At 47.0% G+C, this 24,959-nt stretch overlaps 1 protein-coding gene across 6 annotated transcripts in view; it reads right to left on the bottom strand.

Annotated features, from left to right (window-relative positions):
• Window positions 1-24,959, bottom strand: part of CACNA1B (calcium voltage-gated channel subunit alpha1 B) — a 300,789-nt gene that overhangs the window by 4,204 nt on the left and 271,626 nt on the right. For all 6 annotated transcript variants that reach the window (XM_087752565.1, XM_087752559.1, XM_087752560.1 and 3 more), the window contains 9 exons: window positions 21,703-21,799; window positions 11,813-11,921; window positions 9,733-9,840; window positions 8,329-8,441; window positions 7,306-7,433; window positions 6,059-6,185; window positions 5,424-5,534; window positions 946-1,153; window positions 569-780 (listed from right to left, as the gene is read on the bottom strand). In XM_087752565.1, coding sequence (XP_087608691.1) covers window positions 569-780; window positions 946-1,153; window positions 5,424-5,534; window positions 6,059-6,185; window positions 7,306-7,433; window positions 8,329-8,441; window positions 9,733-9,840; window positions 11,813-11,921; window positions 21,703-21,799 — 1,213 coding nt within the window. The remainder of the gene's footprint in view (window positions 1-568; window positions 781-945; window positions 1,154-5,423; window positions 5,535-6,058; window positions 6,186-7,305; window positions 7,434-8,328; window positions 8,442-9,732; window positions 9,841-11,812; window positions 11,922-21,702; window positions 21,800-24,959) is intronic.

The raw sequence follows: 24,959 nt of genomic DNA, 5'->3' as shown, positions 1-24,959 counted from the left end.
CAGCAGCTGGAAAATCCTGCTAACATGAGCAAAGCCTGCTGAAATCCCAGCTCTGGCTGCCTGGAGTCCCTATACTGTATTACATTGGCTTGTACTGCAATGGCAAGGATTTCTTTGGCAACCACCAAATGTTTGTGCACAGGGCAGCAGTAGTTGCTAGATTAGCACAGCTGGCAGGGGAACAGTTCAGCTCAGTTGCCCAGGTCCCACACCACACTACCAGCCTGCCTTGGCTCAGGTACACTTTCTCCATCAGCATCAAGAGCGGCCAGTTCTCAGGTCTCCCAGGCTGCTCTGCTGAAACCATGAGCAAGAGTGCCCTTGGCAGTGGAGTCTTTGTGAGATGCCTTGAGTCACTCACTCACTCTGTAGGTGGCTATGGAAGAGCCATCAAGTGACATTTCCAATCCCTGTCTTGGATGTGAAGCACCAAGCAGGACCTCAAATGCTTTACCTCCTACTGCCCAGCCTTTCCTGTTCTGTCTCCTTTATTTTAAGCAAAACATAGAAAAGGTGCGCACACCCCTGGAAGACCTTAGGGCTCTTTTCCCACCCTCCATCTCCTCACCTGTCTGTGTGGACCTTGCTCTGGCCCTCCGTTGGGTGAAGTGGGCCTGCTCTGATCAGCAGACTTGGGCTGAGAACGGTCCCGGCTGCCGTAGCGGTCACAGGAGTAGAAGCGCTGTTTTTCAGAGGAGGAGGAAGAGTGCTGCTTCCTCTCTTGGGACCGGCCGCGTTCATGCTTCTTGTCCTTGGAAGAAGACTCACCAGACTGGGCCACTGAAAGAAGAACATTGGTTGGGAGTCACCCACAGGGGAGGAACTCCCAAGTGTGGGGCAGGGAGGTTCTTCCATGCAGATGGGACTTCAAATCACATCAGATGACTGCTGTGCATTCTGAAGGGAGGAAGACAAGGGACAAATCCTTGTTTGCAAAGCACTCACCGGCTTCTCCATCGGCCAGCTGATGGGGGGACCTGTCCAAGGACTTCTGCTTCTTCTCTTTCCGCCGGTGGCAGCGGTGGTGATGGTGGTGATGCCCTTGTTCCGGCGGCATGCGCTCCAAGGAGTATTCGTAGAGGTGCATGGCGTGAGGACGCTGTGGGGTCAGCGTGGAGACGGAGCGCTTCATGGGGCTCGTGTCCGGAATGGGCTGCAAGGCAGATGGAGGGACACGGAGCAGGGTGAGGGCAGGTGCTGCACCATGCTCAGCTGCTTGGTTCCCAGCATGGGGAGGGTTTTACAGTAAGAGAAAGGGGCAAGGAGGGGAAGGAAAAAAATGGTTAATTGGATATAACTGAAATGGGCAGAAGGACTTGTGGAATGGTAGATTTAGTGCTAAATTTGAGGAGCGAATGTGATCTCCATTTGTTGAAATGGGCTTTGCTTTTAGCAGAGTGCCAATCCACAGGTACCGTGGGTGCAGAGCGATAGGCAGCACTTCACACCAAACACAGCGTCACAGGAGTCAACAGTAGATTAGCAGGGGCACAGGGCAGCACAGTAGCCAAGCATCTCACTAAGATAGTTCTCCAAGACTAGTTTCACCCAAAGCTGCTTCAGGGCCTGTGGTCATCCTGAAGCATCTCCAAAGAGGAAAGCATGAAAGCGTTGCTGGGCATCACATGGAAAGGGAGAAAAATCAGGAATAATAAGTGGGCAAGGTAAAGGCCAAGTCAGCTAGTAATTAGTTCTATCTCCCTGCAGCTGAAGGCAACTCCCATCAAACATTTAAACCTCTCTTCTTGTCCTGCTCCTTGAAGCCCCTGTGGCTGGGGAAAGCAGGATAGCACATATGTCCTGCAGTTCTACCAGGACATCTCCAAAAATGACTACTTGGGTTTGCTATTGCTGTTTTCAAATCATTTGTGGCCAAACATCTGGACACTGAGCACAGTAACACAGCCTCCCTCGGGCATTGCTGGTCCCTGTGCCAGTGGCAGCTCCAGACTCTGTTCCATTCCCTTTAGGTTCAATACCTTACACAGATGCTCTGCAGAAACCAAGACAAGTGGACTGCAGGACAGCTATTCTCACAGCCTTTCCCTTCCCTACTGCCCAATCACCAGGTATAAAGCTCAGAAAATGAGGACAATTCCCATGTGTCCTTCTCTTTCACTCTGCTGGCCTCCAGCTGGCTCTGTGGGGGAGACAGGGCTTCATCCATCCTCTGGAGGCTTCCCTGGGTCTACCACTGCATCAAAGCTGCGTGGCAGAGGAAAGACCTTGGAGCACGGCAGTTCAGCCTGACAAGGAGGGAGCTCAGGATGTCCTCCGGTCCCTCAGCTCTTACAGTTGTTTGAATTCACAATCCAATATGTGCCTCCAACAACAGTTCTTGCAGAACATTTACTTTGTTCACTGTAACCTTTCCAAAGAGCCGTGTATTATTTTTACTGTCTATGCTACTTTGTTTGCTTACCCTGAAATTCAGATCTCTGCTGCCCCGTGATATTTACACAATGCAAAGCCAGTTGTTTCGCAGCTCTGCTCATTGTTTTGAGTGGAAAGAACCATTCTCCCTCCCAGTGGGCTGTGGCGGGTGGGTTATCTTCCATGCAAAGGTGCAGTCTGGGCTGAATTTTTGTTTGCTGCTCTTTCTCTTGCTAGGCAGTTCCCCAAATTCTGGTGCTCCCCACTGGAGGGCAAGGTGGAATGCTAAAGCTGGAAAGTTTGTCAGGGACACAAGGCAGACGCTGCTGGGGTGGGTGAGCACAGCATAGCCTGCGGCGTTGGCACATCCCCAGGGGTTGCACCAGGTCAGGTAGCGGGACCGTGTTGTGCTGCATTTGTCTCCTCCCACATCTCTTGCTGTGTGCACTGTCTATGGGCAGGAAATTATAGTGAAGAGCTTCGTGTTTGTCCTCCTTGCTTCCTGTTGAGCCTGAAGATGGAGGAGGGCAGAGAGGTCCATAAACTGGACAGTCAGATTCAAGAATTGACTGATATGGGCAAAAAAGTGAAAGGTGAAAATACTTCCCACTAAAAACACTTATCCAGATTTCCAAAATCCATTTAGGAGCTGCCAGGAAGAAGACAACAGATTTTCCAACAAAAAGCCATACAAATACATAAGAAATGAACATTTCTCTTTGGACCTGATTCTGTGCTTATTTCAGGGACAGAAGTCCCCACTGACACTAATGGGAAGTGGCAAAGCAATGAATACCCTTTCCATAAATCCTGACAATGCTCTCGTTACGTTAACGGGGCATGCACAGACTCCCCACAAGCCTTGGGAGACTATACCATAACCCTTCAGAGAGTTACTAATTGCTTCTTCATTACCAAACCAATTGTTTTCACTTCCTAAATTCCTGTGCAACAAGGCATACAAAAACAAATAAATAAGCAAAACAAACAAACAAAAAGTCCCTGCTATTACAGCGTGCGGCGTGCAATTGTGGATCAAGGGAACTGCAGCAAAGTGGAAAGAGATAGCAGCTGCGTCGGTGCAACATTGGACTCCAAATGAGAAGGGAAAAAAGTAAAGGGTTAAGGAAGGTTAATTATTTCTTAACATGAATTTAATAGGATACAACTTAGTGCAAACTACATACTGCTAGGTAACTCCCAGGTGACCGTGCTTTGCTCCTCTGCAAACAATTCGGACAAGATGAGAGACATTATTTGAAGCAGCCCCACAGTACAGCCATTGTCAGACATCACGGCAGATGGGCAGCAGACACGATGACAACAAGGGAGGGGAGGTGATGGGGGAGGAGGACAGCAAAGAGGGAGGGAGGAGGTGAGATTGAAAGCACGGGAAGATTTTTTTTTTTTTTAAAAGTGGAACATAAAAAGACAGAAGAATGATAGGCAAACAGAAAGGGAGACATCCAGAAACAGAAAGCATTGCAAATAAGAGTTAAAAAGAACTCAAAGTTTGGGGGGGAGCAGAAGCAGCACGTGAGAGGTAGGGTGGAGGGCATGGAGGGGGAAGACACACACAGAAAGTACATCAGTTATTCAGCTGAAGCTACAACCACCAAAACATTGTATTATTAAATGAGGTTAGATCCGCTCAGATATTACGGGCCTGATTCATAACAAGATTAGACCGCTTTCACATAGGGCAGTTGTGCTCTGGGGAACACGTACCGTGCTTCTGCAAGAGACCCTCACTTCTGCAAACATCTGACTGCAATGGAAAGGAGTTTCCCAAGGAAAGGCTCGTGCTGCTGGCATTGCTGCTGCCAACTGCATTGCCTTGGAAGGAAAGATGCTACTTGTCACCTAGAATAAAGGACAACTTTGTTCTGGGAAGGGGGAAGGGAGGGAGTATGGGTTTGCTTTAGGGTCTGTTTCTTTTATTAAGCATGTTGAGTAGTGTTCCTGATAACACAGAGAATCCCAGCTCTCATACAAAGACTTCAGTTTCTGAAGTCAGCTGGGAAATTTGCTAGCCGATGAAGTGTAGCTTGTGCCAGTCTGAGCACATTAGCAAAAAGATTATATCTGTCGGAGCTATTGCTGTGTGTGCAATACACAGGCTTTTAGTTTCAGGGTGCAGCACATCTTTCACATTCTGCTTCCCATGGGGAGCAATGGAAACAGCTCACAACCGTGGGCTTCTCACTCCTGACTGCATGAATCAGGCCCTTTGAATGAGAGAGACACGACTATGAGTGGTAAGATGTTCTGACACACAGGAGGCAGGACGGTGGCTGGAGAGCATCGTGGACAACAAGCTAGCAATGAACATGTGAAATGCCCAAAAATGACCTGTGAAAACCATGACATCCTACGTGCTAAGTAGCATCCACAAGTTGCTGTAAAAGTCAACTCTAGTGATGAGATTTCTTTACAAGAAGTTAAACAAGGGAAATCTTCAACAATATTTTACTGTCCAAAGTCACAATACAGTATATGCTAAATATTGTGGGAAGCGAAAAAAAGCAGGGACAATGCTTAGTGTCTCAATGGAGCCTTCCAGGCACAGGATCCCTGGTATTTTCTGTACCTACTACATTCATCAAAGAGAATCACAGCACATCTCCAGCTTTCTTTATGGCTAGGGCACAGGAGCATGCCTTGACTGTCTGTCTGGATAGATGGCATGCAACTGTCAATGGGAAACATACGCCTTCCAGGAATACAGGGTGGCAAACAGTATTGTCCCCAGCTAATCAGAATAGACACTCTTGGGTAGGCAGTCATCAGTTAGCTACCCAGACAGAGGGATTTCTCTGGATTGCTTTTTGCTGCAACCAGGGATGAGCAAAACGGGGGACAGTGCTGCGTCTACACATGAATACCTGTTATCCAAGCACAAAGGCTGGTTACCTGTCTCCAGGTTCAGCAAACATCTTTTAAAACAAATATTCACAAGCAACTTCCAACAACACAGCAATCGGAGAGAAGATACTGAGTTCCTGACCCACTCTCAGTCTCCCACCACCAGCAAAGGCTCTCTCACTCACCTGAGTTTCAGCAGCCAGGCGTGGCATGGAAGCTGCCCGCCCCTGGCTCTCCAGGCCTGGTTGGTGCTCTCCGTTGGCAAGTGTGGGGCTGATTTCCCTCATTTCTACCACCTGATTGAAACAAGAAATGGTTTCACTAGCAAGAACATGAATATCAGCTTTGAAGCCATCATCTGAGCAGGCTTCTGCTAAGTTTGATTTAATTGTGAAGAGATGCTAGTATGGGAAAGAGAGTAAATTAAGAGCTGTGGAGTGCTCAGGTTACTCTGTCTACAGTGCTGTCTTCAACAAGGACAACAGTGGGCCAAGCTCTTCCACCAGCCATGGCAATGAGCCCCAGCTGTGACCTGTGAACCCCCTCATCTGAGTTTGAACACTGATGACAATGGGATTGGGACAATGGAACAACTAGAAAGAGATAAGCTTAAGTAGCCTATCACAGCAGACACATAATTCCATTAAAAGCACGTCCACATGTACAACTATCAGACTGTAGAAGCTACCAGATTTATTTTTTCTCCATAATGTTCAAGCAAACTTGGGGTTGTAAGAGACAGAACAGTGCTTGTCTCAAGGGACAGATCTACTGTCTACTGCATCTCACCCATCTTCATGTCTTCACCCTGTTTGCTCACCCGTTCAATGGGGATTTCTTCTGAGTGGCCTCGTTCAAAAGCTGGTGTCCTGGTTTCATAAAACACGTCCTGGGTGCGTTGGGTCCCCCAAGAACTGGACTCTTTGATCCCACCTTCTGGGGCTGGCCTGTCAGAAGGAAAAGAGGAAAAAATATTAACTCTCTTACAAAGAGATTTTGCTGACCTTATTGTGATGAAGGTAAACCACTCAGATACCCTTTGAGGTATCACTTGTGAAACTAGTTGCAGGATAGGCACAGCTGCTGGTGAAGCTATAAGGTTCCCTGGGTTTTGCCAGGGCCACTTCCTATACAGCCTGAAGATCCCATGAGCAACAAGGAAATCAAACCAGATATCGCATTTTTTTTCAGTCATGAAGAAAAACAACTTCTGCAGCTTAAGTTCTGATGAAGAAGAATGAAGAATTTAGAGTTCAGGCAAATTACGTATGCAAGACCAGTTAGATATCAGCCACACCTGTCGGTAGCCATGCTAAAGTACATTCACTGAATGCACGGTGGTACAGGTGGCCCTGGGTTTCGCTGTTGAGTCTTATGTTGGTTTTCCCATCGGGGTTATTTGGGACATTTAAACTTTAAATGTCTATCACTAAAAATCCATAGTGCTTGTGACCCAGAGGGAAGTCACCTGAGTAAGAGCAGGAAATGGAGAACTGATTAGGGATCACTGTTACTATAACTGTTTGGTAAACTCTCTGTGGAGGCATTATTTTGCCCAAAGAGCCAGATTCTGTCCTGGAAAGTCTCAAGAAGCTCTTGCTGTTACCAAGTGAGCTTGAGGGACTTTGTTCCCAAGAACCTTTTGACTCCCAGGAACTCACTGCAGTGGTGGGTGGTGGGTCAGGGTTTGTTTGGTTGCTTTGCAATGATCCCAAACTCCTGTGTGCAAACTCACACTTACAACTAGCTACAACGGAAAGCTCTCCAATGAAGATTCAGAGGAGACCATTAAGAAAACATGCAGCTCTGGAGAACCCAATGCTACCACCACGTGGATAACTGCACCTGAGGCAGCAGTGGGAAGCAGAGCCATGCGGAGGCATTTTGGTAGCCACTGGTGGGAAATTGTCCCAGCCATGGCGTGAAGGGGCTGCTGGTCTTGATGTCACCAGCTGTGCTGCCCCACCTCCAGAGCAAGTGAACCAGCAGTAGCTGGGGTTGATGCATACACCCAGTGGGCCCCTTCTCTGCATTACAGCTTTGGTGGGGAGGGGACAGGATACTCACAACGCGCCGCCGTTGTTGAGCGAGGCTGAGCTTTTCTGGCGAAGGAATGCCTTTGCGTTGTTGAATGCTGCAGGCTGGGTTTGCTCCAAAGTGGCCTTCAGGGGGTGGAAGAGCGACACTGGTCCAGGCTGCGAAGCACAAGGAAAGGTTGTCAGAGACAGAGCTGTTTATGGAGAGGATGGGCTGCAGTGCTTTTCCTAGTTAATAAAAAGTCCACTTTGTCACCCTGAGAGATCAGCCCAGCAGAAAGCACACTCCAGCCTTCCCATAGCTGTAAGAGGCTCTGAAGGACACTTGCTGCCCTCGGCTTTGCACAAACTAAAGTTGTTCTGCAATTCCCCTTCCTTCTCAGAGCACAGCAGGGATTTCATACACTGACATAACCAAAAGGGCTGTGCAATTCAGGTGGCTCGTTGCAACACTGGTCTGCTGTAGCCTCCCATCTGTGAGACAGACAGACAAGCCATGATGGAGATCAGCTGGATGATCATCCTGAAATCAATCGATATTTGTCCTATCGGAAACCATTGGGGTTTTAATCCCAAGTGAGCTGTGTGGAAATATTTTCAAGAAATCGTAAAAATCTTCAAATCTATTAGAGCCAAAATGATTTTGATTAATTTCCATTTTCAAAAGTAACTTAAACATTTTATAGCCAAACTATCAACAGCTTTCAATAGTTCTTTGGTGTCCCAAAGAAATCTTTTGGTGTTTTCCAGTCCCTAGGCTGCTTCTCAAAATAGGACTTAGACTGCCAAATGTCACTTGACATTTTTTGGAAAAGATCTTTCCAGACCTACTGGAAAAGGCAACTGCAACAATTTTTTTTGTTTTTATTTTTTGAGAGAGAGAGACTTTCAGGAGAGGTTTCCATTTCTGAGACAGCATTTTCAAATCCTGCCTGAAGAAGCATCCAGACTTTCTGGATGAAATGTACCAGTGACTCTCATGAGAAGCTGCCCAACACTGGAGATGGGGCTGCCCAAGAGGGAGGACCAAGAAGGACACCGTTTGGCTGAGTACCTGGCACAGGCCTCCGGGCGGCTGGTGGACTTGTTCCCTGCTGTTCTTATTCTGCTTGTAGAAGTCGAATATCATCAGTGCTGCATAGACCTTCCCCACAGTCATCTCATCAGCTGTCAGAGGATGGTGAAACACAGCACAGACATTCAGGTGAGGAACGCGAAAGGATCAGGAGAAGAGAAGAATAAGTCAAAGAGCACAAGAAATAGCAACAAATGGGCATGAAAAACAAGGACAAAGAAGAGGCCACATTAGAATAATGAGGCAAAACAGACACAGAAAAGTGGGGGAAAGAAACAAAGACCAAGAAAAGGTTACAACAGACTTCTTCAGATCTTTTCCTGTTGCTGCCTTTCACGTGAGGAGGATGGCCCCTGTCTCTAGCTCTCTGTGGCAAACATTCACAGAGACCGTGTAGAAAAAAAACAGGCAGGAAAACTGTGGCATTGTAAGCATTGCCGACAGAAGAATTGCTAAATTAATACCAGATCCACAGCCAGCTTTTTATCAACAAAGAAGCCTTATTCCTATTTCTTTGAATTACAGTCAACCGGGGCATAATGGGCTAATATACATTTAAAGAGTATTTCGTTTTTCCAGATGTCTTTTTTCACCCTCACAGCTATGCTACGAGCCCTTTCCTGCACGGCAATGGAACACTTACTGTAGAGCACAGAGTTAAAGCAGCAGATATATAGGCATCAAGAGAGGAGGGAAGGAAAAGACTTAACCAGTCAGTACCCACTGATTTGCACCTCCTCAGCTCCCTAGTTTTTCTTAATTAATAATGCCTTTATTGCTCTGCACTCTTTCTCGTTAATCAGAAATCCAGAGCCCTCATCTGGGCCAGTCAAGATAATGGCAAACTTTCCATTTTCTCAGCACGTTTGCCCAGGACATATCAAGTATCACAAAGGCCTTTAGCCCCAAAATACCTCACTTCTGATTCTGTAAGTTGTCTGCAAACTTCAATTTTCTTCTCCTGGTTTTCTGGAGCCCAGATGGTAGAAATTGCTCTCCTGTCCTCTAAGACACAGGCTGGAGGCAGACAAATCTATGAAAAAGCTCTGGAAGAGGCACACAGGGCATCGGTCCCTTCTTGGCACTGTTTTTTTTTTTTCTTTTTCCTAAGTACAGGAAATCTACCGTATCATAATGAAATACATGCCTAGATGTGACCTGAGCTTCGCTACTCATTATGTGACCATGGTGTGGAGATGAGGGCTGTGAATCCTGCAGAGACGATACCTAGAAGCTGAACTTGCACTCAGTTTCTTTGCTGCATCCTCTAGATGACTGTGCACCTAGATGAGGCTAGGGACAGAGCAGGCAGGGAGGGAGAAACCCACTCTGGGCTTCTTAGGTGGCTGGAATGGGTTGGGTGCTTGCTGATAAACCACTTACGTTTATGAGGAGGCACCAGCAAATCCAAAGTCTTCTGGGACAGATTGGGCCAAACCAGCGAGATCTCCTTTCTCAACTCAGCATCACACTGGTGCTGTTTAACACCCCCTGCAGAAAGGGAGAGGAGAGAAAGAGGCACATGAAGAGGAGTGGAAGTCCTTGTCCTGTCAGCAAATACCACTACTTGCACAGCAAGCACAGGAGAAGGCATTTCCCCCGCTCCCATTTCTTGAGAACAGCATGCCAGTGCCAGCTGCAGCAGATGTTGCAAAGGGAATTGGTGACCTCCTCCATGACAAAAGTGTGTGAACTCAGCAGGACCATCATCGCTTCAACCTGCTGACCCTCTGCTGTTACTTGGGGCTTAAACTGAAGCCCATACTTATTCGGCCTAACTGCAGGTGCCTGCTCATTTGGGGTGCTGGATAGTGTCAGCAGAAAGCAGCAGCACCTCCCAGGTGTGACGCAAAGGACCTGGTCTGAGGTGTTGGACTACGAGCAATGCCATGACTGATTATAAACCCTCTCCACCAACAACTCTTCCCGAAGTCTTTGGCAATGAGACATAAGCACGCTGTTCTGTATCAGCAACATCAAGCAGCAGCTGTATCACAAAGTAAAACAGAGAGAGCCGAACACAACAGCATTATTCAAATGGCCAAAGTGAGGTCTTAATACACAAGTGGAAAGTGATTAAAGTATACGTAAGCCAACAGGCCAGCTCCCAGATGAATGCACTGCACAGTAGGCAATTAAGTAGTTCATCTGAATGACAGAGATTATTTTTCTAAGAGAAAAGTAATGGGAGGAGGCTCTGGGTAGTCTGCTACGTGGTGGTTTGAACTCCCACATGGAAACTCATTAGGGAGGGTTTATTAAGGGCCTGTTATTCCCACTAAAGACTCAATTAAATGTAGCACACGAAACCTATTCAAACGAAGCACATAACAACACAACAGATCAAAAACTCACAACCCACAGCAGATATAAACTTTAGAAAGAATCCAGAGCTATCAGCTGAGCTCTCTTCTCTGGTTCCCTTCCAGAAAGGCCAAAGAAAAGGGTGGGGGGAGCCCTTTTCAGTTGAAAAAGGCTGTTTGAATTACTATTGCTGGAAGGTAACTAGAAGCCTAAAATAATACAAACTCTCAGCATCCTTATCTAGAGGTTATTACTAAAATAAGGCACTGGCCTCTAAAATCCCAGGCACTCCCAAATGCATCCTTAGAAATGAATGTCTGATACTTGTTGTCACTCCATAGGGGAGTCCCTGTGACCCCAAAGTTTTATCTTCTTCCAGCAGTGCCTACCCAAAGCATCAAAGACAAAGTTTAAGCAACTTATGAGGCAGGTAATTAACACAGAGAGGTTGAAAGTCTGGCCTAAAACCGCTTAGGAAAAGCACAACATCCTAACCCTGCCCTGCCCTTTGCTCATAAGAGCATTGTTACCTCCTGTTAGCTTTTAAATTAGGTATAAAAGTGCTTTGGCCAGTCATGCCTTGATTCTGACCCCAGCCATCCTGATTAAATAGTGTAACGATCCAGAGAAAAGGCCAATGTATTTTATTACATTGCAATGTTTAATTGGGAAGTCAAGTAAATGCCTGATTAAACACTTAAATAATTAAATTTTATCTCAAGGCAGAATGCGGTTCACGGCACTTAGAATCACTGCTTTGCTGCCAGCAGACAGCAATTGGAGAAGAAGGGCTGTTTTTCCCTTGTACTGGAATAGTTAAGAAAAGAGGTGTGGAAACTCTCATTTCTGTTATACAGCAACGAGCACATGAACAGGGCTTCCCCTCTGAGAGCTCCCAACTGGGATGGCCAAAGCTCTCCATATCTCATTGACAGGGATGCCAGGATGCAGCCACCCCAAAGGCAGAGCCTCAGGACCCCTCTCTGTTGCCTGTTCCTGAGGCTCCCTTGTCCTTGGGTGCTGGCAGAGGGCAGACAGGCAATAGGAAAATAAGATTTCCACCTGGGTCAGGATTTTGGTTCTTTTGGGAGGACACCAAGCCAACAGACACGTTGGGGTTTGAGCCCACACCTGCTGTCAGACATCACCTCCCTCTCACCTGAGGCGAGTTTGATTTCTAGGGCAGTGCGGATCAAGGCCATCAGCGTGGACGTGAAGTGGACGGTTAGATCTTCAGGCGAGATCGGCATGTTCATCCGCACCAGGCGCTGCAGAGAGAAATGCAGTGGCTGTGAACGGGGGTCAGGATTACTCCCCCCACCACCCCTTCCCTCCCCCTCTGCAAGCCCTTAGAAATAGCCACATTACAAATATGTGCTAACCTTTTGTGTGTTGAGCTAAAATGCATCTTCTCCATATAGATGTCAACTCCTTTTCAGGAGCAGGTCTGAGCTGTAATGGTGGCTTTAGTGGTTAAATAATTGATTTGCCAGCATTTGTACTGCAATCCTACAAAGAGCGTTCTTCCAAGAGAAGCCAGTTTGAATGCTCTCATCCCATTTCACAGCCTGTTACCCTGCTCTTGACGGTCTCCAGCTATGTTCCTACCTGCAGCCTCCAGACATGTGGCTGGTACCCGTCACCCCTGCCAGCAGAAAAAAACTCTCAGTTTCTCATCTGAGAGGCACATCTCTCCCTGCCAAAGCAGAATGCTCAGAAGATATAAACCATGAAGCCACCTCTGCCATCCTTTCCTACACCAGCTACCTTCACCTATATTCTGGTTCTACAACAGAAGTGATAACAACAAATGGGACTTGGCACCATTGACTGCAAGTGCCAGGGCACCAGGGACCATCCATCATCCGAGGATGCAGCTCCATCCAGAAAGTGACTGTGCCTCTTCCAGCTGTGTGGGTGGCCTTGCCAGTGAGTGGGATGTGAAGAAGGCACTTCTGGTGACAATGACAACAGGAGGCATGTGAGTGCTTTGTACAGGAGCTGTGCAGTCTCCAGAGTGGTCCCATGATGATGTATTTCATACACAGCCTGAAGCACACTTGAACATAAGGCTGGTGAGCCCTGCAATGCGGCTCAAGTACTCTGGGGGGGTTTGGGTCTGGCTGCTAATAGGTAAAGGTGTGCAATGTCTTTTTCATTGGAGATGCTTGGGTTCTGTCTCTTATTTCCTTTCTCTGTGGGCATCCCAGGAGCTCTGAAGGTCGTCTTTCCTCCCAGTCAATGAGCTACACAGCTCCATCCAGACCTTACCCGTAGGGGAAGAGGCTGGATTAACATAAGCAGGACTACAGTTTCCCCCAGTTATGTTCTTTCAGTCCAAATATAGAATAATCCCTCAGGATCAGTATCTTCCAGGGTCTTCAGACCTGGTAGCAACTCCTTCCCCATCATCAGTCAGGACCACCTCTGACAAGGAAAATTCATCATTCTTGTAAGCAATGAAGTACCTGAGATTGCTTTGGAAGGCTGTAGTTCCCTTAACACCGCTGGCGGCACAGCATGTAAATGCAGATGGGGAGAGGCACTCTCCAAGCCTTGCTGATAACCTTAGCAACGCATATAAAGGATGGATTTCTTCTCCTTTGGCAACCTAATGATTTCTCAGCTCCTCAGCTTTCACAAGCTGTTTAGAAACTTCCTCCGCCGGAGCCATATCAGATAAGCCTCTGTGTTTCCGTTCTCCAAGGGTACATGCAACCCCAGGAAGTCGCTGGGTGTTAATCTGTCTGAGCAGAGCCTTGCAGCAGCCTGTAAAACCAAGTGTTAGCTTGGCCTGGGCCCCTTGCTCCGGAGGGAATTTCATCCATATCTGAAAGCTGCTTAGGCTGTTATTTCGATCCCTATCGCTGTACAAAAACCTTCTCTTTGTTTAACAACAGCCCAACATGCTGCTAAAGAAATTTAAGCGCAGTCAGCAGTGGGTTGCAGACTCACCGAGGCAGTAAGCTGCCGCGGCGGAGAGTGAACAGAAGGGGCAGATGCCACTTTGGCTCTGTACGCCATAATACTATGCAATGTCAAGGGCTGTAAATATTTTTCAGAGATGCAGCTTTGCTGGTGCAATCCTCACTTCAGATGCGACTGCAGTAGCTCAGGGGTGCCTTGTGCAACCTCGCTCACCCTCCTTGCGTTATCTGTGTGGTAGAAGCACCACTGCTTACGGGCAGATTTTTCTGGTGAAGGGAAATGCAGTGTAGCCAAGAGCCAGGACCTGCCTGGAGTCTCAGGCGAGGCAAGAGGCAGAACAGGGCAGAGCGCTCAGTGTGAGCCCTGACTCCTACTCCTATGCTCTACCCAAAACCAAGCCAAGACTGGTGAATGAAGACTTGGTCACCCTTTCCATCACTGGGTTAACGTCCCTGCTTAGAGAAATCTCCAACATTCTCCCACAGGTGTGAACTGAGCTGCCTTCGGCGTTTTGGTGCCCTGAGAGACGACAGACTCCAGCCCTGGTACATTCTGCCAGTCAAGGAGAAAATGTGCCCCTGCAGGGGGGACGCATGCTGGTGCTGACGGGGGCAGACAGAGGGCACAGGTCCAGTGCAGAAAGTCTGCTTCCGAAGTGAGCTGACATTCAGAGGAGCCAAGACCTCCTTATTTATCTTATTACACATCTTCGGATCTCATTGCATGCTGCAGGGACAAGAGACTCATGTAACAACCTACCCTGTCTCCTAAAGTCTGAGACAAACCATTGTAATCTCAAAGGGCTTTCTTAAAGCATGCCCAGAGGTTATCTTCCATGTCTGACAAGCCTCAGAGATAGGGAAATCAAAGCCAAGACTTTCCTCCCTTTATACCTCAATGACAGTATCAAATGCTGGCAACGCCACAACAATTTTTTCTGTTCGCTTGTGTCAAATGAAACAGGATTTTAATTCAGACTTCTGCCCTCAGCACACAAAACATTACAGCAAAATTATCATATCATCGTGAGCCCACAGTTACCACTTACAGAGTCCCACTGAATCCCAGTTCAGTGGGAGAAAGAGTTAAGGGATGGAGAGAGAAAGAAAATGCATGGAACTGAAGAACAAGCAGATGAGAAATAATTCCTCCCAGGAGAGCTTTATCCTCACAAAAACTAGCACCAAAAAACATTTTGGGACTGAGACATCCCGGGTCCCCCGCAACTGACTTTCTAGAACAAATTCCCAAAGGGAATGGATGCAGAACACAGGCCACATCACAGCTATACGCAGCAATGCTGTATGAAGGTCTTTCCGCCTAAATGTTAATCAGGGATAAAGGATTTAGAGAGAGATTTTCTAAGGGAATGCACACTTGCAGTTGCACACTTGCAGAAAGGTTGGCTGAGCAAAACTCACGTGCAAGTGCTGAGTAGGAGTGCTGCAAACAGCCACCTAGAAGAGTCTCTTCCCAGACCATATCCCTTCCTTCCTCCCTATGCTACCCTCAGCACTGCCTGGTCTACAGCATTTTTTCCATCCCAATGTGGAAACTGGTCATACAGGTCAACCCGGACACCTTTAGGTCATTGCAATTTCCCATCTGATAAACCATCAGCCAACAGAGAGTGTGGTCATGTGCAGGTCCTCACGCATCTCTCAGCCCCTAGCTGGGGTGACCGCTGGCTCTAGCAGCTCATGTCAGGAGAAGGGAGGTTTGGTCTGGCTTGGGTGGGATGTCTCCCCTCTCTCCTCTCTATTGGGGTGGCAAATTGGGATGCATCTCCCTGTCCATCCCTGGGGAAGGTTGTTGGCAGCAGGTTGAGGAGCACTTGCATTTCAAGGTGGATTGCAAGTTGCACTTACCAGGGCAGAGCAGCTGCCCATTTTTTAGCCAAAAAAGCTGTTAAATGGGACCAAAGTGCCTTATAACCTGCTGCAGCTAAGCCCAACAGGTTTCGGCTACAAGGCACCCCAGATCCATCCCAACATCAGTGAAAACTGCTTTCTTAGAAGCGCAAATTGAGAAAATATGTTGCTCAAATGGATATACCACAATTCTGGGAGAGCTCCTGCTGAAGGTGAAGCAGTTGGGAGAAAGGAATTGATTAATCTTTCATGCAAAATAGCTTTGCCACCACGCCATGTGGGGAGGCAAGGGAGAAGGCAGTTTGGTGAGACATGCTCGCACCATGTCCCTGCACTGCGGTTGACACTCAGGAGTCAAGGAGTCAGCCAGATATTGGCACAGCCGCCCCAGAGGAGGGACTCAGCACCTGAACTTCCCCTGCACGTCGTCTGGTGCGTTTTCCTAGTGCCAGAAGCGCAACTGAAAGACTGAAAGTGCAAACAAAAAGAAATCTTAATTCCCCCCCCCCCCCCAATATTACAAAACAACCTTAACATAAAAACGTTTCCTTCCAACATGTGTAAAGCAAGAAATTTCAATCCTTTCAAAGCTACTTTCTAATTTTACCTATATTTTAATTCATTTACATTTCTATAGGACCAATTTAAAAGGAACTGGAATCCAATTGAAATTGGTAAAATTTCACAAAGTCAAATATTCTGATTGACCCAAAATTGCTCTTTGAAAAATTAATCAAGAACTTTTTATTTTCATGCCTAACCATGATAGAAGAGAAAATCTCAATGTTTTTTTGTACAGCATGGGCAACAACACGGTTAAAAAAAACCTGAACCAGTTGTTTAGCCTATACATAGCTTAAAGTAAAATTAACATCTCCCCGCATTGTTGTTGTTTCTTCCGGCTGAAGTTGCACTTCAAGGCCACATCTTACCAGTTCCTCATGCTTTGGAATACGATGCAAAAATTTGATTAAAAAAAAAAATCTGGTTTGGATAATTTTCCATCCTTCTAGACCCCAGAATGAAAACATACAAGCCTGCTGATGCAGGTGGCAGGGGACCCAATGCTTCCCCACCCTAGTAAAAAGCTTGCATCACCTGGGGTGCCCTGGGAATTGCCAGCCACAAATGAGCGGTGTTCAGGTGAATTAATAACTGCGGGACAGGAAAAAAAGGTAAAAATCCCTCCCAGGTGCCCAGACCTGACAGGAAAGGCCTTCCCTGCTAACTGTGCTGCTCCTCTTCCCTCATCTCCAGTTTCCTCCAAGAGCATTTGAGAAAAAGCAGCCGGCAGCAGATGGAGTCCCCGCTCCGATTTCCCAACTGTGCTTGGGGAACCCTCCTCCAGCCCTTGATTTTAATTAGGCAGTTTTGGAGGCATCCCCCTCCCAAGCGAGTGAGAGCAAGGGGAGATCATTAATGTTTCTGCAGCAAAAGGCCCCAGAGGCAGAAGGTGCAATATTGTCTCTAGAGTCTCCTAATTAAGTCTGTGCAGATAACGAAGTAGTAACTGATTACAGCTGGGGTTAGGGAGGCAAGGCTTTTTGCTCTGGTTACTTGTGTGGTCAGGAGGGGTGTAGACACCCTTCAGCTTCTAGCAGTGATTTAATTGCAAATAAACAAAGACATCGCTAATAAGAAACCAAACCTTTGTGTCAAGCAGAATTGACAGAATTTATGCCCTTTCAGCATTTGGTTTCTGCAGATCTTCTGCTTAGAAACTTCTTGGACAATGTACGAATAGGCAGGGAACGTGTGGGGGAAAATTCATCCCGGTGTCAAAAGCGGGGATGAAAAGTCTCCTGCTGGCTCCCAGCCTGACCCAGAAAGTGAGCACTGAACAGAAATATCTGCACTGTAAATTTTATACACTGACACATTTGTCCAAACGTTAGCAGGAAGAGGAGCATACTGAGCTATGAATACCAGGAAAACTAGCTGGCACCCCGATGGATTTGAATTATTAAGAGCACCCCATCAGCACTTCCTGTGCAGCCTCTGGGACAAGAACTGCTCTGGGAATAATCCCCAAATGTGAGTAAATTTGGGACAATGGAATGCTGCTTGTGGGAAACAACACTGAGATTGGTGAATAAATTATTTTCTATGAATAATTCACCCTGACCTAGTTGTAATTATTCTACTCATTTAACTCTTCTGTTGGCTTCAGAGAGGTTGGCCATGGCCTTCCTCCCTCCCATGGCCAAAAAAGGAGCCATGTCTGTGTCCCGAAACACGGCTCTCTCTCTGGCACACAACTGGACCTGCTGCATGGAGCGGTCATCCTACCTTCAGTAAGTGCAATCTTGCTCCTTGTCCAGCAAAAGCAATGCATGATGTTAGCTCTGTGCAGAAGAGGTAGCAAGGCTGGACAGCTAGAAAATGGACCATTCAAACTCTTGTTTAGCCTTCAGGGGCCTAATCCAGATTTTAAAATCCACATGGCAGTGACAGGCAAGGTGAGGTGCAGCCCTGGTGAGGATGGGGAGGCAGCCCAGCTCCGAGATGAACCCCCATCACATACCCAGGAGCCTTGGCCATGTCAGGAGGTGCTAAAAGGAGAGCCAGAGCCCCCCTAATCCCTGCAATAAATCACCCTTGAAATAGGGTGTACAAAGCCGTGCTTGACAGCACCAGCAGAACCACAAAATAAAGTCAAGATCCCCCTCCGGCTGCCAGCATTGCCGTGCAGACTCCATGCAGGGCTTCACCTAGAGCTAGACTCAGACAGAGGTGGAGATGTGCTTGCTGGTGATGCTGTCTTCTCCTGTCCCCAGAGAAGGAGGTAAAAAGATGACTCTGAAGAGCACTGAGGAAAGGCTTGTATTATTGCCTCTCCTAGCACCATACTGCTCCTAAGAATCATGCCCTCAGGGTCTGAAGAAAACCCTCCTCCAACCTTGCTCTTGAAGATATCTGCAATATATCTTGATGACACTGTAGTGCCAGAGAGATTTAGCAGCGTCACGGGCATGTCCTTCTCCCATTTTCTCTAAAGATGCACGCAAAGCTCTGTGGTGCAAAGGACAGGCTGACTCCAGGCGACAGCAAAGCTGGCTGCTGCTCTGCCCTTATTGCTACTACTGAATAGCATATAAAACCCCAGGACCCTTCGCTATAGACAAGCTGAGTCTGTCTAAGAGGCCTCAAAGGCCACGACTGTAAACGGAGTGAAAAAACCACCACCACCCTCATCTGAAAATGGACAAGTGATCAAATCTCAAGACACCAGAGTGAAGTCAAAATGGTTTTCTTCCCTCTTGTCATCTGACTGGGTAGAAGAGATTTTAAAATTCAGTTCCTTCCCCCTTTTCTCACCCCCACAGTGCAGGATAGAGCTCTCCTGGTGCCCGAGCAGCGCGGCTGGAGGACCCCACACATGCACCTCCAGGCAAGCAGCAAGCCACGCGCACGAAACTGCAGAGGCTGGTCACAACAGCCAAGGAGAAGAGTTGAGAAAGAGGAACCAGAAAACAGCAGAAAGGAAGGACGGCAGCCAAGGAGGCTGCAAAGAAGGAAAAATCCAAACAAAATGAGAGTGTGCACGTACTGAGAAGGCAACATAGACGAAGACAGGGGGAAAACACACAAAACCTTTGCAGAGAGGACTGGGAAAAATATATATGGAAAGAAAAAGGGTGGACACATGGGGCAAAAGAGCTTTTGCCGGACAGAAGAGTAAGGTTTTTTAAAAATCATTTGCTTCAGGGGGAGAGAGCAAAAATAGTGCAGAGACAAAGCCCTGGCTGCTGTTGGCACCGAGCGAGCTATGGCTGCAGGACGAGGGGGTCGTTGTCCCTCTGCATGCTGGCTCTGCATGGAGGTGTACACAGCTGGGTGGGCTACACTGTCCTACCCAAGTCTCCCATCAACTGTGGGAGGACAGCGAGAGTGACACCCGTGCTGGGCGCACCCGGCAGGTGTAGGGCAGGGGGATACCGCAACCCACACGCAGCCATCTTCTGGGGGAAGATGCTTAGCACCAATCTGTCTCTGTGGATGTGCTGTTCCTAGGGCTGCATGTAGAAGTGGAGGAGGAAGGGAGCAAAAACCAGTACTGCCTCCACATGAGGGTTTAGTTTTAACAGCAGCCATAGCTGGGAGTAGGGGATCAGCCCAAGCTGCAGCCTTACACCACGGGAAAAATTCAGATCTGGTCTTAAGTCTGTATTTCTGTAGTTCAGGGCTCTTTGATAATGTGCAAAATGAATCTGATCACCTGCAAGCTCAGAGAAATCTGATGTTCAATCTAGATTTGAGCTGTTGGACTTGCACCCATCTCTACATATGGGTCAGTCATACACAGACACCTTTTAGCAGTTTCTTAGTGGATGGGTAAAGATTAAGGATATCTTTTAAAAAATCAGGAGTCTTTATTTTATAAAGAAACCATTCATATGTACCTAAGTTCTGTGGATTTGTTCTGTAAAGACAGACAAATTAAACGAGATACTAGCAAACTCCCAGGGAAAAGACAGACTAGGGAAGGCACATCTGCAGTGCCTCTGCCCAGGGAAAGTCTGCTGCAACGGTCGAGACCAATCACATAGAGGCACCGAGACACCACACTATGAAAATCAGCCAAAAGGCCTGTTTAAAATGCCTATTTTAACACATGATCTTTTTATCCCCTTTTATTTTCTTCCTTTTTTTAACTGTACAAGATCTGGGGGGAAAATAAAAAAAAGGGAGAGCTTTATGTTTCTGGTAGGCATGTGTGACCACAGAGCAGATCTGGTTGCCCAGCTGCAAACACCTAATGCTGCGCTTTCAGCAGGACACAGGTCCATTTTAAGTTACTGGAAACTCACATGTGCTAAAAGGAGACATTGATTATTTTAAAATCATTGGGTTGCTGTGTATAATTTGTACCTCTGTATAGACGTTTATCTGTCTACTCATCTATCTGAAATAGCTGAGACCTGGGAGCTTGCATTTTGACGTAGCTGGATTTCTCAAGCTTCTTACGGTATGGTGGGTATGAATTGCTCATAATAGAGATGCTCTTTAAAAGCATCTACCAAAGTGGCCAGAAATAAATCAAAAGGAATACTGAAAAGATATCTAACTAGCTAGCTTTAAGGCTATGTTTAATTTTCTTTTTATTTTAAATCCTGACACACTGAGGAAGGCTTTTGTAGGAAGCTGTATCTGAACCTCTTCTTGCTGCTAAGTGCCCTGCATAAAGGCAGGCTGCCCAGGTTTGGGTTTAGTTTGAGTCTCTTCACAAAATCTTGCTTTTATATGGCCTTAGTGAAAAAACAAGCGCTATTGCGGGGGCTGTTGTCATCTGGATCTATTGCACCAAGCACAGTGGGGTGCAGTAATTAGGCTTGGTGGTGTCTGAAATAACGTCAACAGCAAAAAAACCCTGTTGATTTTGGTGGACGCTCAATTACACCAATGCTAAATGCTTATGACAAACCTCTCCCTCCAAAACTGTGAGGTTCAATGTTAAAAGCTTCCAGGGAATTGCCTCTGCAAATACAAATTTCCAAGAGCCATGTGAGCTGTTGGGAGAGCAGCATGGCTTTAACTGGTCTGGGTCTGCTCCATAATTTCGGCTCTGTGTCTGAGTTTCCACAGCGTTCATCCAGGCAGTGTCTGAAAGGCAGCAGCTAACAGCCTTTTCGATATAATGCATTTTTGTGGTTCAATTAAAAAGTTTTTCAGAATAAACAGTTAGTTTGAGTGATTTCTTCATCTTACTGTCTTAAATGTTTTCTGTTGAAATAATTTCTTTCACAAGGGTATTTAAGGAGCCCTTCTGGTGTTGCCTCTGTTTAATAGCTTGCTAACTCCTACAGTACTGCCTACTCTAATTACTCCAATCTAATTAAGAGAGGGAAAAAACAACATACTACTGAAGGGCTAGGGAGAACCGATAGTCAAAGAGCTGTAGGAAGATAAATGGGGATTATATTGGTGGGGTAATTTGCTCATTAGCACCCTCCCTCCCCAAACTAGCCTAAATGGAAGCAGAATGAGAGAGGAGATAGAAACACTGACAGAAATAGCAGAGACATACTTAGAAAGACAAAGTGATGTGCCATAGTTTCAAAGACCAAAAAAAGGTTACAAAAAAAAAAAAAAAAGGAGGATGATCCAAAATCCAGTCTGCTTGGAAAGCAGAGAAAGCACCAGAAAAGTCCAGGAAAACAACACTAATGCCACAGAAAACCGGCACCCACTTCAGCCACGGCACAAAAAGCTGGTGGTTTGGCAGGAGTTTCTAGGGGGGTTGGTCTACCTTATAGGCAATGCGAGCAGGGCATTTCTTTCCAAGGCCTAGAGGTGGGGACATGTGTCTCAGCATCTCATACATGTCTGTGTAACTGATACGCCCGCTTGGAGTCAAAGGGAAGGAGGCAAAAGCAAGAGGACACAAAAAACAAACCAGACCGGGTGGGGGAAAAAAAAAAAAAAAGGAAGAGGATGGGGAAAAAGGCAACACAATGGAGCAAATGAAAAGGAGGAGAGAGAAGGGAAAGCAGATAAGAAAACAGAGATCCGGTTAATCAGATTTCTCAGGAAAACAAAACCAAAATAAAGAGGTGGGTAAATAGAAAGGTTTCTCCGCTTCCATTGCTGTGTTTCAACACCCAATGTCTCCTCCTCACGGCAGGGACGTCCCATGGCCAGAGCTGCGCCTCAGCACGTGGGTCCCTGCGGGGAATGATTGATTTCTCCGCTCGGGGTGGAGAGGGTGTGGGGAGGGCTGGGGTTTGGCTGGCTCTTTGCGGGGGCAGAGGGATGCTTCCCCTTCTTGCCCCCCCAGACCAGTCAATCAAGAGGCTGTATTCACCATGCCAGGGAGAGCTGGTAGGCAGAGTTATGGGACAGGGAGAGATAGGGCTTAGACAAAATATTCAGCTTTCCTTCAGTGAATCAAGAGTTTGGTTTTCAGGTTAGCCTGTGGGCTATGAGAGAAGCAAAAAGCCAATCCTGCTGTGTTTGGTCAGGGGACAGACTGGGACTGCTCTGACTCCAAGCCAAGGGTGCAACTCTGCAAAACCTCAGCCAGCCTGAATTTCTCCTCCAGCCTGAATTCAAGTTTGACAAAACCAGAGCCCAGCACTTGATTTGCAGGAAGGTGGTGGAAAAGGGAGCCCTCTTTCATCAAGCCAACGTCAACTGGTTGTCTCCACCACCGAGGGCAGCTGGCTGTCCTGCGTGTTAGAGAGATCTGGGAACTGCAGAGATTTGGGAAGAGGTCCTTACACCAGCCCATTATTGATGGCACCTACCTTCAGCGCATGTTGGTGGTAAATAAAATCCTGCCCTGAAAAGCAAGGGATGCAAAAACAGCAAGGAATTCTGCTGCTTCACCCTTTTCTGACTACTGAAACTGGGAGCATGACTATGACAATCTAATTTTGTTTTCCCAGTGAGCTGCCTGCTTATTATATTGTGCAAATCTGTGCTGCCTGTCATCTGAGGAGACATAAGTATATTGCAGCATGTTATTAATTAATGTTTAACCCCTGGAAAAGCAGGACAGTATTATCATCAACACTATACTAGGAGGGAAACCAAGACCTAAGCACCCGTATGAAACCCCTTTCTCGAGCAGGACAGCGAAGAAGCAGGCACCCGCACACCAGCCCGCTGCCCTGACGTGGGTCTCAATTCCTATGTAAAGCACTGATGCAGGAGGGGGTGGAAGAGAGAACTTACCAAGCCAAAAACATCTATTCCTGTCCTTAGTAACTAATGCAGTTAAAATACCACCCAGGTTTTATAGCCCAGAGCTAATTTAAAGGCTGCTGAGAGACACAAATTGTAATTACAGCCAATGGCTTCCCCCGGCTTCTCTCTTTTGCCCCTGCTCCCTAGCTGGAGGTACAGGGTCTCATGCCTTCTCTGCAATGCTTAACTCTTAATCCCCAATCAGGTGTGGAAAACACCTGGGCTGGAGTGAAAGAGAAAAGCAAGCTCCATGCTGGCTGCTTCCACTTCTCTCTCCTTCATCTTCTGCTCTCCATGCACTGAGTGCAAGAAAATCCCTGCCTGTAACCGGGACCCCACCAAAGTCAAGCCTCATCCTGTGCTGACGTCTTGGCAAGATCTGTCCTTAATTCCCCACCTCAGCTCCCAAGCACAGTATCCTTTTCCCGTGCCATGAGGCAGGAGGTTTCACTGGACGTCCATCATAGCTTACGATCTCAGATATGTAATTTTGCTCCCAAGGTAATCTCTGGCTGTTGCTGTTGCACTGTGAAAAGCTCATCCCTTCATCTCTTCCCAGCCTAGGTAACCATCCCACTCTGCTGCTCAGATAACCGGTACCCAGATCAAATATATTTTCAGCTCAGGAAAGGGAAGGATTCAAACATTGGTCATTCAACTGGAGAGACAGTGCTATGAAGCCCAAACAAAATGGACTTGCTACTCCCTAGAAATCTTGGGATGACATTTCTCTCTGGTATGTATATATATAGAGAAAGTGCTCAGATGCTGTGCTGCTTTTCCCCAGCACTTCCCACCTAGACCCGGCAGGATGGAAGCTGGAGGGTTCACTGTCTCATAAAGCTGCCTGTCTCCAGCCAGCTGGGGTGTGGGAGTAGACAGGGAAGAGATGCATCAAGGAAAAAGGAGGCAGTCAGTCAATCATTCCTTTTTTCAGGCAAGGGGTTAGTTACGTTACAGTTTCTTTTCTGTACTGTTTGCATTTGCACTTGGGGTGGGGGGGGCGCGGTAAAAAGAAACAAAACCAGAACTGAAAATGCTGGAGGGAGTCTCTGAAGTTCCAAACCTTGTATGCCACCCTATGAGGGCACTTCTTTCCTAAGCCCAGGGGTGGAGCAATTACACGTAACAAATTGTACATATCCTTATAATGAATCCGGCAACTGGAAAGAAAACATCAGATGTTATGACAGCAAAACCCAAGAGGAATCAGTTTTTCCCCAGGCAAACAGGAGAAGTTGAAAGGGCAAAACACGCTGAAAAGCAAGGTTAGTCTGACCACAACGGGGCCTGCAATGAAGGAGGCACTTCAACAGAGAGAGAGAGAGAGAGAGAACATCCCAACTGCTCAACAAAATCTATATCCTTGGATTTTCTTCTGTGAAACCTTCAGCATCATGGGCAAGGCTTTCCAACCATTGCATTCGTTTACCTTTATTACCAATGTTTTAATTCCCTGTGCCCGAGCATCTGCCTACAGATGGCCCCTACCCACCACCCAGGTGCTGCAGCAGCCCGACAAAACCAGAGTCTGCAGCATGCAAATAGCCTATTTAACGGATTATTACTGGGATTCAAATTCGCTAGTTCAAAAGAGCTTGGGAACCTTTACCTTCCACTGTTACCACCTACGTAACCCCAGCAGGGCTGTACTCTGGTTCATGGGCAATAAGCAATTTGCTGGAAGTCCAGAAACTGCCATCTTGAGAGCCGTCTTGACCATTGGCACTGGGAAAATCCAGCCTTCATTACTAGCAGGTAAAATCAGACGCCTCGAGGTAGCTTCATGGTCACTCTCATCAACTCCCAACAATATTT

Source organism: Nipponia nippon, unplaced genomic scaffold, assembly GCF_047370975.1.
Source record: "Nipponia nippon isolate SJK-2023a ecotype South Korea unplaced genomic scaffold, ASM4737097v1 scaffold_16, whole genome shotgun sequence".
Taxonomy (NCBI): domain Eukaryota; kingdom Metazoa; phylum Chordata; class Aves; order Pelecaniformes; family Threskiornithidae; genus Nipponia; species Nipponia nippon.
Note: the sequence above shows the minus strand (reverse complement) of the source record. Positions and strands in the feature narration are given on the sequence as shown.